General features: G+C 39.0%; 1 protein-coding gene across 2 annotated transcripts in view; it reads left to right on the forward strand.

Annotated features, from left to right (window-relative positions):
- The window catches only part of VPS45 (vacuolar protein sorting 45 homolog), a 71,644-nt gene that overhangs the window by 50,731 nt on the left and 5,313 nt on the right, over nucleotides 1-15,600 (forward strand). Inside the window, exon 14 of one of the 2 annotated variants that reach the window (XM_074188698.1) lies at nucleotides 240-974. In XM_074188698.1, coding sequence (XP_074044799.1) covers nucleotides 240-294 — 55 coding nt within the window. In that variant the 3' untranslated portion in view covers nucleotides 295-974. The other variant, XM_074188697.1, reaches the window with a different exon arrangement.

Genomic DNA, 15,600 nt, shown 5'->3' on the forward strand with positions numbered 1-15,600 from the left:
TGCCTTGATGGAAAATGGTTGTTCTGCAGCATAACTGCAGCAGTAGATGTTTCTACTTGATTCATGGCTGTAGTCTTAATTAATGTGCAATCTGTAATATGACACAAACACCCTCGATTTTATTGGTTCTCTCCATGCAATAGTTTAAGAAACTAATTCTATGAGAGGCAAAACAAAGTAGACCTTAGTGATTTTGTCATTCACTCCAATTTTTTTTCCTTTTTGCACTGTGACGATAGGAAACCCAAGATGATTTTATATGGAGTCACTTTGATACAAATGGAAAATCAGTGAAAACAGCTCAACAGTATCTAAACCAGTCAGCAGATGAGTCATTGGCAAGTTGAAAAAACTATATCCCATGCTTTCAATATTCTTGATTTAGCAAAGGTTTCGTGTGTGTGTAGGTTTTTGAAGAAAGTTGAGGTGGCTTACGTTTACAAAATAAATCTATCTCTTGGGGAAGACTCAGAACTAGAATGCTTTCAGAGGTTTGGGACGGAGGCTGCTTTTACCACATTCTATCAAACATTGCTCAGATGCTTACACATGAAAGGAGATGTTTAGCACAAGCATAAATTATTTTTACATAGAAGGCTGATTCCACAATACAATGAAGCACTTTGGAGCTTCTTGAGTATAAAAGATTTTTTCTTCATTGTGCCCCTGCAACCATTAGTGTTCTATTTTGAAACCCACTGTGTAGAGATTCTAGGACATCCGTTCAGAAATAAGGAGTAAATGATTATTCAGCATTTCCAAGATTCTGTTTCCTGCCAATTTAGATAAATAAAACTTCATTGAAACCTTTCATTCTGTACTGTTTTAGTCACTTCTTTCTCTACTCCCCCTCTCCTCCCCCTCCCTCCCAGCCTCTAGCCTCTCACTCTTTACCAACTAAAAGAAAACTGAATAATAATATCAGATTGTGGCCTCTTCTTTATTATTCTATAGTACTAATTCTCCCCTTTTTTACCCCAGGCCTCAAGATATCATCGTATTTATCATTGGAGGGACCACCTATGAAGAGGCTCTGACAGTTTATAATTTGAACCGCACCACTCCTGGAGTTAGGATTGTCCTAGGAGGAACCACAATACACAACACAAAAAGGTAAAAGACACAATACCAGACTCTATCCGAGATAATATGGCTCAGGATGAGAAAGGTCTGCTCAAGTGGAGGCCAGTTTGACTGAGAATATTCATTCTTACATTAGTTTGGAGCTGGTCAGATACAGAATCAATCCTTTGAGACTTTTCTCAGTCACAAATCTAGAGAGTAAGGGACCAGGGCAGTACTTTAATATAAGAGATCTATTGTCTCTGTATCAAGAGGAGAAAGAGAGCAATACTAATAGCTCCAGGTCTATACTGATTTAAGTTTTAAAAAGCTCTTTTCTCATAAAAGTCCTACAAAATAGATGTAAGTATTGTTACAAGAGATGTTAGATTCTTGCCTGTACGACTATGTAGTTACCAAGTGTTGGTAGTAGGATTCAGACCTAGGTCTCCAGACTCCCAAGATCAGTGCTCTTTCTGCTTACAATAGGCTTCCCCATTTTGATGGTAAATTTCAAACTTCTCTTTGGTTACTCCTTTCCTTCCAACTGCTTCTACTTCCACAAATACATCCCTGGAGGGTTTTCAGAAAATGACAACATAATCATCACTTGATCACCCCTACTAAAGAACAGTAAAAGTGTCACATATAACCCAAAAGTTATAGAAATTTGGCTGTATGATGCATTATAGAAATTTGACTTTATATAATGCATTATATCAGGTTTTTTTTTTAGTACTTTTTTTGTTTTTGTTTTTGTAAGGCAATGGGGTTAAGTGACTTGCCCAAGGTCACACAGCTAGGCAATCATTAAGTGTCTGAGGTCACATTTAAACTCAGTCCTCCTGACTCCAGGGCCAGTGCTCTATCCACTTCACCACCTAGCTGCCCGCTATATCAGCTTTCTTTAAGAGAATTTACATTCTTAATTATGTTTGTCTCGGCCACTGATAAAATGATTTTGCATTCCCATAGCATCTGAACATTAAGAGGTTGGTGATTGAGAGCATATTAAGGAAGAACCATTTAGGATACATTGTGAATAGTTGTGGATAGATCATATTCATCTACTAGAGAAGTCAAAGTCTTTCAGTCTTTCACAATCCCATCTTACAATTCTGCCCTTCCCAGCCAGCTGCTAACCAAGCAAAGATTTAAGGATTCTATCCATTCTTCACTCCCTCCCCCTTTTTAATATACAAAATTCCCTCATCTTGTAATGAAATCACTCTGTCTGCTGCATAATAAACCAGCTCAACAGAAGGGGAAAGTAAGAAGGAATGAAACAGGTGATCCACTCCCATTTGCTGTAGTAGAAACATGGTGAAACCAAAGACCTAGGTTAGGAGGCTTGCTGACCAAACCGTGGAAGTTATTCAACAGCTGCTCAGCTCTGAGTTTCTTTGGGATACCAAAGAGTAAAATGGTCACTGTGGGTTCTGCCTCTGACAAGATAAAACAGTTGTGACTTGATGTACTTTATTTCACTTTGGAAATAATCACATGATCTTATTGAGGCCATTCCTGTATCTTAAGATAGCAGGAGATTTTATTGGTCCCCAAACCCCTCTAGATTTTTAATTATCATTATTAATGGCTTGTAGATAAGGCAGAATAATAGGTAATACAAATAATTTTTGTTTGGCTTTGAGAAGAATTTATGAGAGTTTTGGTTCCACTGATACCTTTGCACTTAGATTGGGTTTACTTCAATACTGGAATTAACTTGGATTCCCAAAGCACATTTTGAGCAGTAGTTATGCTGAGCAGTGGTACCATTAGGCTCAGTATTTAATATATGCCACAAAGCAAATAGTCAGTAGTAGACTGTTTTGCCCTGATTGAGTTAAAGGGAAGGAATGGTTTCTAATTGGTAGGTACATTTGGCTACAAGGATGATTTGTGTTCTGCTGTACTCTCAAAGCCAGGTGGAAAAAGAAAAGCATGTTCCTGCCACAGTTTTCAGGAAGCCAACAAAACAGAAATCTTTCCAGTGGTTATAACTTGAATTTTTGTCTCAAATTGAAACTCATTTTATTATTTCCAACCATTCATTGTTATTCATCTGCTTCCCTTTGCAGGGAAAATGCTTTTCCTTTGAAATTATTACTTAATAGATATCCTACGTGCTGAAAAATATAAACCCGTTTTAGGAATCAAGGGATTTTAGGGGTAGCTGGGTGACTCTTTTTAGCTAGAGCACCAGCCTGGAGTAAGGAGGGCCTGAGTTCAAATCCAGCCTTAGACATTTAATATTTACTTAGCTGTGAGACCCTGGGCAAGTCACTTTTGCCTTTCAAAAAAAAAAATGGGGATTTTGTCTCGACCACAGAGAGCTATGTAAGGACCTTTTTCTTCCATGTTTAGGCTTATCTGAATAACCCACTGATCTCTAGTTAGATAACCTCCCTACTCAATAACATCTGTCAGGGTTCAGAAAGACTGATTCCCAAGTAGCTCCTTTGAAAGACATGCTGCTTCTGACCTATTCCTAAGGGTAAATTGGTTTTTCACCTAAGATCAGAGTTTAGGACTGAGCACTCAGATTTTCTCTGAAGTCAGTACCTGAATTCCAGAGTAGATAATTTTAAGAAGTCAACCCTGAACATCCTTTCAAGTATATTCTCCCTCATTGATCCCATTTTGTTCTATCTCTACCAAGTCTGCAACCTTTCTGAGTGTTAATTCTGTTTGAACCAGTGATCTCTGGTGGGATTTTTTTTTTAAGAATTGCCAAGGTGCTTCTCAACTTGGAACAATTCACCTGACCATATGATTCATTGTTCAGTTTGTATATTTATCACTTGCAAATCTTTATTTCCTGTAGAATCTGTTTCCTTTTTATAGAACCCTTAGTAGATAGTAAAATGTGCATTTTGGAGATCAGTTATTACAAAGGCATATATATTCGGCAACAGTTTTAACCAGTGGTGTGAAGTTCTTAGCAGAGAGGTTTGATCTCCATGATGAATGCCACCTTTGTTATCAGGAGCCTATTCAGTAAACCTCTAACTCTCAGCTAAAGCTAGCAGCTCCTTAGATATATTACAAGGAAAATCAACATTGAAATTTCATTTTCTAAGTCTCAACTAAATGAGACTGGTTTGAACCAGAAGATATCAAATTTTGGTAAAAAGAAATTGTAATGTAGTCGTCTGTTTTACTGGGTTTTTTTTTTAATTTTCTGATGTCTCCAGCTGTGTATACCAGCTATGTCACATTCTAATATAAGAATTTGGGGTTTTGTTTGTTTTTCAGCAAACATACAGGTATTTAGAAATCTCAACTCCAACAGGTTAGAAAATATCTGAACTTAGTTATAAGCACTCTTTAATTGGGGGGGCATTTTTTCAAGATGAAATGTCCCCTCAGAAGGTAGAGAACAAAAAGCAGTGTGGAGAATCTGAGAGACCCAAGTCAGCACTAGCAGGTATTCCAGTGAATAAGAAGGTAATATTCAGTTGATAGCTGGGTAGTTCTTGCACTGGTACAGGAACTGCTCCATCCGGGGTAGAAAACCTCAGTTCCAGAGCAATTCTGAGCCAGAGAATGCACTCAGCTCCTTCTGAACCTTCAGCCAGGACCTAGCAGAACCCCAGCTCCTTGACTTGATGGTAACTCTGTCAACAGAAACAGTGTCTGTATCTGCAGCAGCTTAGGGCAGGGGAGAGTGGGCTTTTCCTCTCTGTTTTCAGTTTGCACTGTGGCTCCCATTCTGTCACATGTCACTGTGGATTCTGATAAGATAAAAAACAGGTATGATTTGTTATGTTTTATTTCACTTTGAAAATAATCTTCCTATATCCTTCTGAGGTATTTTAAAGCTGTAAGACTCGATTTAAAGCATCTGAGGCAGATGTCCCAGGGCCATTAGGTACAGTTCTTCATTGGAAAGAAGATGAACTATCTCATAAATCCTAAATCGTCAGAAGTTTGGAGTCAAGAATAGAGTATTCTGCCCGGGAAATGATATTTACATGTCCACAGCCTAACAGGGAACAATTCAAGTAACCCACCAGCCAGCAACCTGACATCCCAGAAACTCTTCCCATGCATAGCCTTTTTGCATACTCACGGCTGTGGTTGAAGCTGACTCTCTCCCTTAGGCCACATGCGACCATTTGCTGAAAGAAATTGGATTTCCAGTAAGAAATCAGAAAAACCTGTGTATTAAGAGAAGCAGTAGGGTATCTGGACAGGATTCTGCCTTCCCCTCCTCTCCCTTTTTTTGTCTTTCTCTAGGCATTTATTTTAAAATGAAAAGCACTTTATTGAATCTGAAGTTTAATTTGCCTTTGAGGTTATAGATTAAGCTGTCCATTCTTAAGTATCTTGGATTTGGAATTTTTTTTAATGGTTTTTCAAGTATTGGTCTCTTCAGTGGTTTCATTCCAGAGGAGAAAGAGAGAGAGAGAGAGAGAGAGAGAGTTTTGTAAGTGTGTGTGTGTGTGTGTGTGTGTGTGTGTGTGTGTGTGTGTGTGTGTGTGTCTAGTTCTATATTATTTGTTTCTGTAGAACCACTCAATGAGGCATGACATATGCCTGCATTTGTTTAAATTTAAAGGTCATAGAAGGTAAAATGGCTTACTTCCTCTTAAGATACTGAGGGACATAATGATGGTAATGACAAAAGTAATAATAATAGCTAGAATGTATATGTTGCTTTAAGGTTTGCAGATGTTAGCCATGAGGAAAGTGATATTATTATCTTCCTTTTACAGATGAGGAAATTGAAGCTAAGGGAGATAAAGTGACTTGCCCAGAGTCACTCAGTTAGTACTTAAGTCAAGATTCAGAGTGACACCTTGCCTAGAATGCTTGGCCTGGAGTCATGAAGACTCGGGTTCCAATCCTGCCTCTGACATTCACTAGTGTGTATGACCCTAGACAAGTCAGTTAGCCTCTTGCTTGCCACACAGTTTCCTTATCTGTAAAATGGTAGTCTTCGTAGCACTTCTCTGCCAGAGCACTGAGAACCTTGCCTGGTCCCCAACAGGTGCTTAATAATGGCGTCTGCCTTCTTCCTACCTGACTCTACCACAAGTGCTTACCTGCTGGGCAGAACTTAAATGTCTTCATAGGACCGTTATTTTTTAACTCCTCTTCTGAACAAAGAAGCATCAATCTTTGCTACTCTCTCTGTATTGTCATTAGGAGTTTTAACAGTCAGTCAGGTTGCTTTTTTTCCTACTTTATATAATGAAATACAAAGAAATAAGAACAAATGTTTCGAGTTTTCTAAAAAGATAACTTCCACACTTTTTGGAAGACTTAAGAGCCTGCCACAGGGGCTCCATTTGGCTATTGGTTTCCATAATAAATAGCCCCTTCCCCAAGTGGTCCTAGTGCAGATCCTGCCTCTCCCTCATAGATCTTGGGACTTGCCCCATCTCCTCTTGCTGTCCTATTTTATCCTTTCCCTTCATTTATCTACATAATGCATATTCACCTACCAAAAAACTATCAGATGTCAAATTTATGGATACCTTTCTCTGCTATCTCAAATGTGATTTTTCTCTAGCACCCTCATTCTAGACCTTTTACCCAGGTAAGTAAACTATATTATATATAATATTTTCATTCATAACCTCGATAAACCTACACATTACTAAGCTTAGAAGGGAAAATCCTAAATGAGGTAGGAAGTAGGAAGAGGAGATGAATTAAGGAAGAATCTCTTTCTACCTCCCATAGACTTAAATCTATTGTAAACGCTTAAATCCCTAACTTAAATCCCCTGCAATATGGAATGAGTAGGGTTTTTTGGTCCTAGAGATAATCACTTTGGGAGTATTTAATATTTCTGCAACAAATAATCCTTCTAGCAACAGAGCATATGTCCTGGTTGGGCTTTAGGATGGTCTGCCTTATCACCTCCCAGCTCAATCAATATTAAAGAGGCCTAGTCCCTGCCAGTATCAGTTGACACCTCAAGTTGGCAATGTAAGCAGAGAGGCCAAGAAGCCAAAGAACCATAGAGACAGAACTAACCGCTCATTCCCTGGAAGAAATCCTTCCCCACCTGACCTTGGTGTGGAGTGGCACAAGAAAAGTCACTGAATGAATGTACTGCCACTTGCCTCCCAAGACATGTCTAAGCCATGGGTGAGTGGGCAGAAGGTCAATCCAGAATCCTGTTAGTTCAGCACTTTTCATGGGCACTAAACTGTCTAGAATAAAGACATGATGTGGCAGGCGGTACCCTTGGAACCAAAATCTTCCAATGGTCAGATTCCCTTTCAAACCTGCATAAAAGTTTGAAGGAATTGATGGAGACTTATGCCAAATTCTGTGACCTGTATGGCTTATTAGCCTCATCCCTGAATTTATACAGGAAACATGGATTAAGAGAAAGAGAGAGTCTTTTTTTTAAAAATGTGTTACAAATATAACCACACTCAACAAAACTCAATTCATCAAACAAACAGAAAACAGGCAGCAAAATCTTACCTCAGATGTCTGACTTTCAACAAAGTAAATGCAAATGAATCAAACAACAAACAAGTTTAACCATTTTGAGGATTCCTTTTAAAAAAAAATTCCCTTCCTAATTTGAAATGTCTTTTAGCAAAAACCCTTTTTTGTCAAACATGCACCACCATAAATTTTTTGCTTTCTAAGTAATATTGTAACTTAAAGCAGAGGGGGTATTTAAAGGCTGCGGGGCAATAGAGAAACATTTAGTTGTGTCTTAAGATTTACTCCATCCAGGTATCATTGAGGGTAAAAATTAAATGTTTTAAGCATTCTTTTCAAATTAAAATGATCAACTTGATTAAAAGTGGCAGATTTTAGGTTAGCCACCCAAGGAGGCATCTGATTGCTGGTGGCAGTTACCAGTGACAGATGTCAGGCAGGACTTTTTGCCAAAGGGTTTGGTTTAGGGCATTTAGAAAAAACTAACTGACATGTTGTACTTACTGTAAGTAAATTTGAACCAAAGAGCAAATTCGTATTGTCAGCAAGCACTTTGTAGATCTCCACCTAAACAAGTAATACTAGAAACTTGGAACTTCTCTTGTGACCGGGAGTTGGCACAATCTCTGAATTATTTACAGAAAAATTAGGATACTGTGACAGAATCTGCATTTCAAAGGGAGAGAAATCCAGAGGGCACTCCCCACATGTTGGTATTTCAGGACCATGGCTTTCACTGTTGAGATTGTCACCAAGACTTGCTTTCTGTCTAGAATAGGTAAATGCCCTTGAGCTATGAAGTTGATCTCTCTCAGTAATTTAAAAAAAACCCTCCCTAAGTATTGGAGTCACAAACACATTATTATTATGGCATCCTAAAACAAAGCAAATTTAACCCAGAATTCTGATTTGAAGTAGGTATGTCATCTGGTTCCAGTAGGGCCAAACCATTGGAGTTGTTTAAGTGGGAATGCTTCCATTTGGATTTCTCTTTGAGATATAACCAGTTCAGCCTCTGTGTGGTCATTATCTTGCCTAGAGCTGGTCACTATCCTCCAGTTAAATGGGAGAGATGAGTTGGACATCTGGATCTGTCACTAGGACCTTCCTCTGATTAGTCAGGAGAAGGGAGGTGCTCCTTATATATGACTCCTCAAGCTAATAGTATCTTAGATAGAGAACTGGAAGCGAATGTAAAGGTCACCCAATACAACCCCCTCATTTTACAAGTAAGAAACTGAGGCCCAGGTAAGTGAAATGACTGGTCTAGGACACACAGTCCTCCAGAATTTAATTCCTTCCTACCCTACTTAGTTTTGACTTAATGATTTAAAAGAACTGTGGACAACCCCTTTTTCTTCCTATGCCTTTTCCCCAACCTTCCTAAATATTGTTTTGAAAACCTTATTTTGTGAGACTTTAAAAGGCAGGATGTGGCAATACCAATCCATATAGAAATATTTATGGAAGACAGTTATGAAAAAATACTGCCTAGAAAAAGAAGTCTGTCAGAGCTTCTCTCTCTGTCTGTCTCTGTCATACACACACACACACACACACACACACACAAACACACACAAACAAAATCCCTTTGAATTCCACAGTTAATGAAAGACATCTTCAGAGTTTAACAATTTGTTTTAAGGAATGATCTCTATTCTATCCTCAAGTTGTAGTTGTCCCAACACACTGGTCCTGTCTTGGTTTCTTGCTGGTGAGAGAGTGTACATCAATAGCTGTTTTTCTTCCTAGGCGATAACCTCCTTTCAGACCTTGCTGTAATTGATACCACAGGCAGTCCTCTCCCCAAGGGAGGGATACCATCCATCGCTAGCTCTGTAGGCCTTGAGGGTTATCTGTATCCTCTTTTCACATGATATGCCAATGAATGTTACATGTAGAACTCTGTGTCCTTGTCATTAGTTACATTTTTGGGTCTGTTTCTCTGTGCAGGAAAGAGAAAAACACCAAGGCTGCTCCTTTTTTTTTCCTTTTCATAGTTCAAGCCCTTAATTAGTGTAAGGGTGAGAGGACAAGCAGTCATGTTTTAGAAAAGGCAGAATTATGCTACCTTGTTTCAAGAAGGTGTCAAAGGGAAAAGTAATTTCATTGAGGCTTGGAATCCCAGGAGAATATTTGGTGTTTTAGCCTAAGATATATTTCAGAATTTATTGTTAGTATTAAAGTACAGAAAGGTACAGATCTGGTATTTGTACCCCACAACATATTATCTTATTCCCTAAGTATAGAAAAGATGTTTCTTGTGAGTTATTTAGGTACAGATTTTAAATCAACTTAGGATGTCAATGCTGCAGATTCTTAAATGGTAACTCAATAGAAAAAATTTTAACCAAAGATATTAGATTATTCCATGAATCACCAGTAATTTAAATCTCAACTCCTCTGTGGTTCAGGAACATGTCGAATAATGATAATACTGCCTTTTACAAATGAATAAAAAAAATGAGACTCAGAGAATAAAACCATTAGTCTGAGAAGCCAATTCAAAACAGTCTTCATTCTTAGCATTTTTCATAGCTAAACTGACCAAAACTATTAAACTTCAATATAGACAAAGTCATATCAGGCAGGAAGAATAGTTTCTAAGGAAGTATCAGAAGAATTCAAGTTAACTTCCAAATCACTTTGATTTGAGGTCTCAGATATGCACATTATACTACAGAGACAAGTTCATCATAGGGCCATTTTGTAGTGTGTTTACCAACAGGGATAAATTTAATTGAAACAGTTTCACTATATCTTGCAACAGCAGGATCAGTCAGTAGGAGAAAATGGTAGAGATGGATTATGTCTCAGAAAAAATGTGGGAATATGAGTGACAGGAGAATAAGAGAAACCACTAGGCCACTAGGATGCCTTACATACCTACACACACACACACACACACACACACACACGCACGCACGCATGCACGCACGCAAGCACACACACACTATTGATGGTCTTGGATTGTAATAGTAGAGACTTAGATGAGGTAGAACAAAATTCCCAGAAGTGATTTAGAATTAGCTATCAGAATTTCCTGGGATTGAGAATCTTGGAGTAAGATGAATGCTAGTTTGCTCCTTCCTTCCTGCCATCCCCCTCCCCATTTTGAGTAGTTTCTGTGTAAATAGTTCTTGAGAGATGCCATTCTAAAATTGCTACTAACAGAAATCTGAATGCTCAGCTTTTAATCATCCTCCCTTCTCTCCTCACTTCTGGGAGGCATAGAGCAGAAGAATGATTCTCCCTCGAAATTCCATCACAGCTGACCATCTTCCTTGAGTGGGAGGCTATGATTAACTGACCTAGAATGCTTGATAAGTGAGAGCCTTGTTGAATCCACCAAGAAAATAGACAGCCTGACCCTCAAAACAATGCTCTCAACTGAGGAAGGGAGCCCTCTCTTGTAAACCACAATGTTGATGTGACAAATGAGGATGCTTGTCAATGAACAAAGGCAGAAACCAATTACAATGCCTTCCAGGCTCAGGATGGGCCAGACTGGGCCTCCTGCTGCTGATTACTCTGGACATTGTCCACAGAAGCATCCTTCAGAAACTGAAAGCAAAAAGTGATTCAGCCTTAGTCACTTTATGAATCCAGACCTGATCCAGAAGTTGTCCATGAACTTACTGACACTGAAGAGAAGGAAGCTTTTATTCACTTGCCTTTTGTTATCCCTGGGAGATGGGTCTAGAGATCTTTTAAGGTAGTACAGTTTTGCAATGGCTGGTCTGTTTTAAGTCCCTAGGAGTCTTGGCCTTGGCAAATAGACTTTTTTCCCCCTCTATTTTGGGTTATATCCCTTTTATAAATTATTATGTGTTTTTTTCTTTCTTTCTATTTTCTTTTAGTCACTGTCTTTTGATCTAAGTGACTTAGAAAAAACAACATCTAAAATCATTATTTGACATGCCATGATGAGCTATTGTTGGCCATTGCTTATCTGAGAGCCTCAGGAAAAACCCTAGCATAAATATGGTCAGCATAAATAAGAATAGTTAATTTCTACAATAGAGGTAAATAGTTCTTGTAACAAAGCTAATTGTGTGAGGCAAAAAAACAGTACTAGTGTAAAAATATGTCTAGGACTGGACCTCAAGAGTAAAGGACCCAAATGTTTCTCAGCAGCTACCAGTCACTCAGTTTTAAGGTTTATAACCATGTGTGGAGCTAGCAGACAAAATAAATAAACTTTACCCAGGGTTTGAGAATGCCCTCTAGAATGACTCTCTTTCAACTCTTTCTATCAGGGCAATAAGCAGTAAGAGAAAATGTTTGCCAAATGTCTATCAACTAGTGATCCTGATTGTTTGGGAAGAAAGATGAGTTTGTATATGAATGTCCTGGGGTCTGTTTGTGATTACTGTGGCTGACCACTTGAAAAGTGATTAATTAGCTCCAAAGTAGACATTTCCTCCATAGAAGAAGCAGGCCGAGCCTACTGCCCTTATGCTACATGATTTATTCAGTGGGAGTTTGTTGATGGCCTTCTCTGTCTGTGTTCTGAGAAATGTTGGACCCTGCCCCCAGGAACATAGTTGAAAAAACACATGCAGCAACTGAGGAATTGCTGATATTCCTTCCCAAAAATTAATTGTGAGTTGGGATTATAGTTGCTAGATGACCCAGGGCCTCACCTTTTTGTTCTCATGAAGTCGAGAAATTTTCTTTATTCAAGATCATGGAGCAGAGTACTAAAAGTTAAATCAGTCAGTAAACATTTATCAAGTGCCAAGCTTCAGGTATAGTTCTGAGTGTTGAGGATAAGAAGCAAAAAGCAGTCCCACCCAACAAGGGACAGACAGCAAGTACATAACTAAGTATAGAAGGGTAACTGGGGGCCAAGTTCAAATGTGGATCCAGAAAGTGCTGCCTCTGTGACCTTGGGCAAGTCATCTAACCACGATTGCCTCGCCTAGCCATCTCCCCCCCACAAGGAGAATAGACTAGATAGACAATAACCTAGAACTGTCTCCTGCAAAAGGTGGCATTTGAGCTGAACCTTGAAAGAGGAGGATATGAAGAGGATTGTGGAGTGCCCTGAAGAAGCAGCAAGTAGGGCCATTCAGGCTGGAGAGTAGAGAACAGGTTCAGAACTGGAAAGGTAGGGAGGGTCCAGACCTGAGAGAGCTTCCAGTGTCAGCAACTTGATTTTTGATCCTGGAGATGATAGAGAAGTGACATGGTCAGCTAAGTGGAGGATAAACGGAGTAGGCAGAGGCCAGGCAAGGGGTAACAAAGGACCGAACTGCAGTGGTGAGGGTATGGACAGAAACACAGGCATGGAACCAGTTCTGTCAAAGTAGAAATAAGATCTGGAGACTGGCTCTGGCTCTGTGAAGTGAGTGTGAGGAATTGGGAATGACACCAAGATGGCAAGCCTGGGTGCCTGGGAGGATGGAGGGATGTTCATAAGAATGGTTGGTTTGGGTGGAAAATTTACATATAGGAGTGAAGAAGACATTAAAATTAGAATGGAAAAGGGCAGCTAGGTGGCACAGTGTATAGAGCACCGGCCCTGGAATCAGGAGGACCTGAATTCAAATGTGACCTCAGACACTTAATAATTGCCTAGCTGTGTGACCTTAGGCAAGTCCCACTTTAGAATTAGTCCCAAATTAGAATGGAAAGAGAGTGTAGAAAATCCAAAGGGAAGATCCTGAGAAAATACCAGGATAGGTAGGGGACTGGAGGGCCAAGTGAGACTGAAGAATAGGGTTAGAGGTCAAAGAAGAGGTATATCTATCTCAACATTTACCACCTTCTGAAGTGACCAGATTGTCGCTTATTCCTATATTCTGGAGTTGTTTAAACTCCTGACTCCATTAGTAGAGACTCTGCTCTCTACTCTCAGGAAACAGGGAAGAATTAACACTAATCCCAGAGCCTATTGAGTCTGAGTGTTCTTCCTCACTTTTGTATCCCCAGAAAAGTCTAACACATAATAGGCATTCTAGACATAGGCGAAAAGAATGCGTGCCTAGAAGATCTTTGGATTTATCTGTAATATTCCCAGGCTGGACTAGAGATTCATAGGCCCTTTCCTTTGCCCTCATCCACTGTTGTTGAGGGTTTGGACAAAGTTTACCAGTCTCGGTAGCATTCAGGCTGAGGCCATTAAGTGCCTCTAGATCATGAGATCACATTCCAGACTTGAGGATTTTTCAGTGCTGAAAAGCACCAGCCCCCTGGGCTCATTTGGTGACAGTATTTAGCTATAATTAGAAACTTGTTATTTCATTAATGGAGATATTGTATTCCTCCTAATCAGTAATTCCCAAGATTCTTTTCTTTTGATTCATCTACCCCCTAAGCCAAAAGGTCCTTTTCATTCTTCACTGCATCTATCCTTCAGTTTTGATCCAGTCCATCTTCCAATTCACATCTTTGACATATTATTAGATGTGTATTATTTACTAAAAAGAAAGGTTTAATTTATTAATCCTACCTATATTGTTTGATGACTCCTTTCTTTACCAAGAGCTCAAAGTAGATTAAATATGTTTTTGAAACTATGACCCCACATTCTTTAAGACTGTTTCTTTTTAATTTACAAGTGGGGCTTTCGTTTCTTTCTACACCCCACCCCCAACTAACCAAGTGATTGTGTGTTCATAGTAGGAAGTGAAAAGGACTTGATTTTGGAGGTGGGTCTTTTCTTTTTTTTAGGAGGACAACTTAGTTTTAATCAAAAAAGAAAAAAATGTCAATCTTCATATTTGTGTTTTTAAACAAGGTCTAACTTTTGAATCCAAAGAGCAACATATTCATCACTCATGCCTTTTTTAAGCGTTCTGTGCAGTGACTCATAATACAAGCCTCCAAATAGACTTTTCAAAGATAAAAAGAAAAGGTGGCTTCAGAAAACAAAATCCAGTTGGAGAGAAGTGAGATAGTATCTTTTCAGGAGATCAGGAACCTCAGGTTTTGCCCATTAGTAGAGAAGAGTAATTGTCAGAATCCCAGCTTTTTAGAGTTGGAAAGGAACTCAGTGACCATCTAGTCCACACCACTATAACCGTATCTAACCATGTAGTCAGCCAGTCTCTGCTTGAACCTTTCCCAAAAGAGAGAAACCTGCCTGCAGGCAGACTAATTCAATTTTGGACCCTTCTAGTGATTGGGTTTTTTCTGATATCAGGCCTAAAATGGCATTTTTTTCAACTTCCTGGTTCTCTCCTCAAAGTCAAATAGAACAAGTCTGATCCCTCAGTATGACAACCCCATTAAATACTCAAAGATGACCATTGTGTCCTTTATGTCTGATTTTCTCCATGTACATGTAGCAGTTCTTTTGACCAGTCTCCATTTGTATAGATTGAAGGCCCTCTACCATCCTCGCTGCCTAAGGCTAGATAGTCTCCAGCTGAGAACTGAACACAGTATCCAGATAAGGGCTGAACAGTGATACTGTTATCTCCCTATTCCTGGAAGCTCTGTCCCTCCTAAAGCACCCCAAGTCCTTTTGACTGCTCATAATATCAATAATCCCTATTGTTTGCAATCCATTAAAAACCCCAGATCTTTTTCAGAACAATGACTATCTGTCTATGACCCTACCATGTAAAATGATCATTTGTACAAGATTTTACATTTATCCCTATTAAATTTTATCTTATTATATTTAACCCAGTACTCTGGCTGGTTAGGATCCAGAATCCTTGACTCCTTTAGCTAGTTAGGTAACTGTTCCTCCCAGCTTTGTGTCATCCACAAATTTGGTGCCCTTATCCAAATCATCAATAAAAATGTTAAACAGTCCAAGTGATCCTGGGACACTCTACTAGAGACTTCTCTGCCCATCCAGCCAGTTGAGAACTCCTGATTGTTTTCCTTCCTAATCCATAGCTTCCCCACCTTCTCCACAAGAATAGTATGAAATGATTACATATATGTAAAACCTTGATGGATTACTTTTACATTTCAGGGAAGGAGGGAGGAATAAAATTTAGAAGACAGAACTTTAAAAAAATGTTTAAGGAAAACTATCCAACACATTCTCCATTTCTTCTAGTTTGGAAATCTTGTCAGGAGAATAATCCTTTATATAGTGCCTACATGCCAGATATTATACTAAGTATTTTTAACAGATATTTATTTGAGGGGGCAACT

Source organism: Macrotis lagotis, chromosome 5, assembly GCF_037893015.1.
Source record: "Macrotis lagotis isolate mMagLag1 chromosome 5, bilby.v1.9.chrom.fasta, whole genome shotgun sequence".
NCBI lineage: Eukaryota > Metazoa > Chordata > Mammalia > Peramelemorphia > Peramelidae > Macrotis > Macrotis lagotis.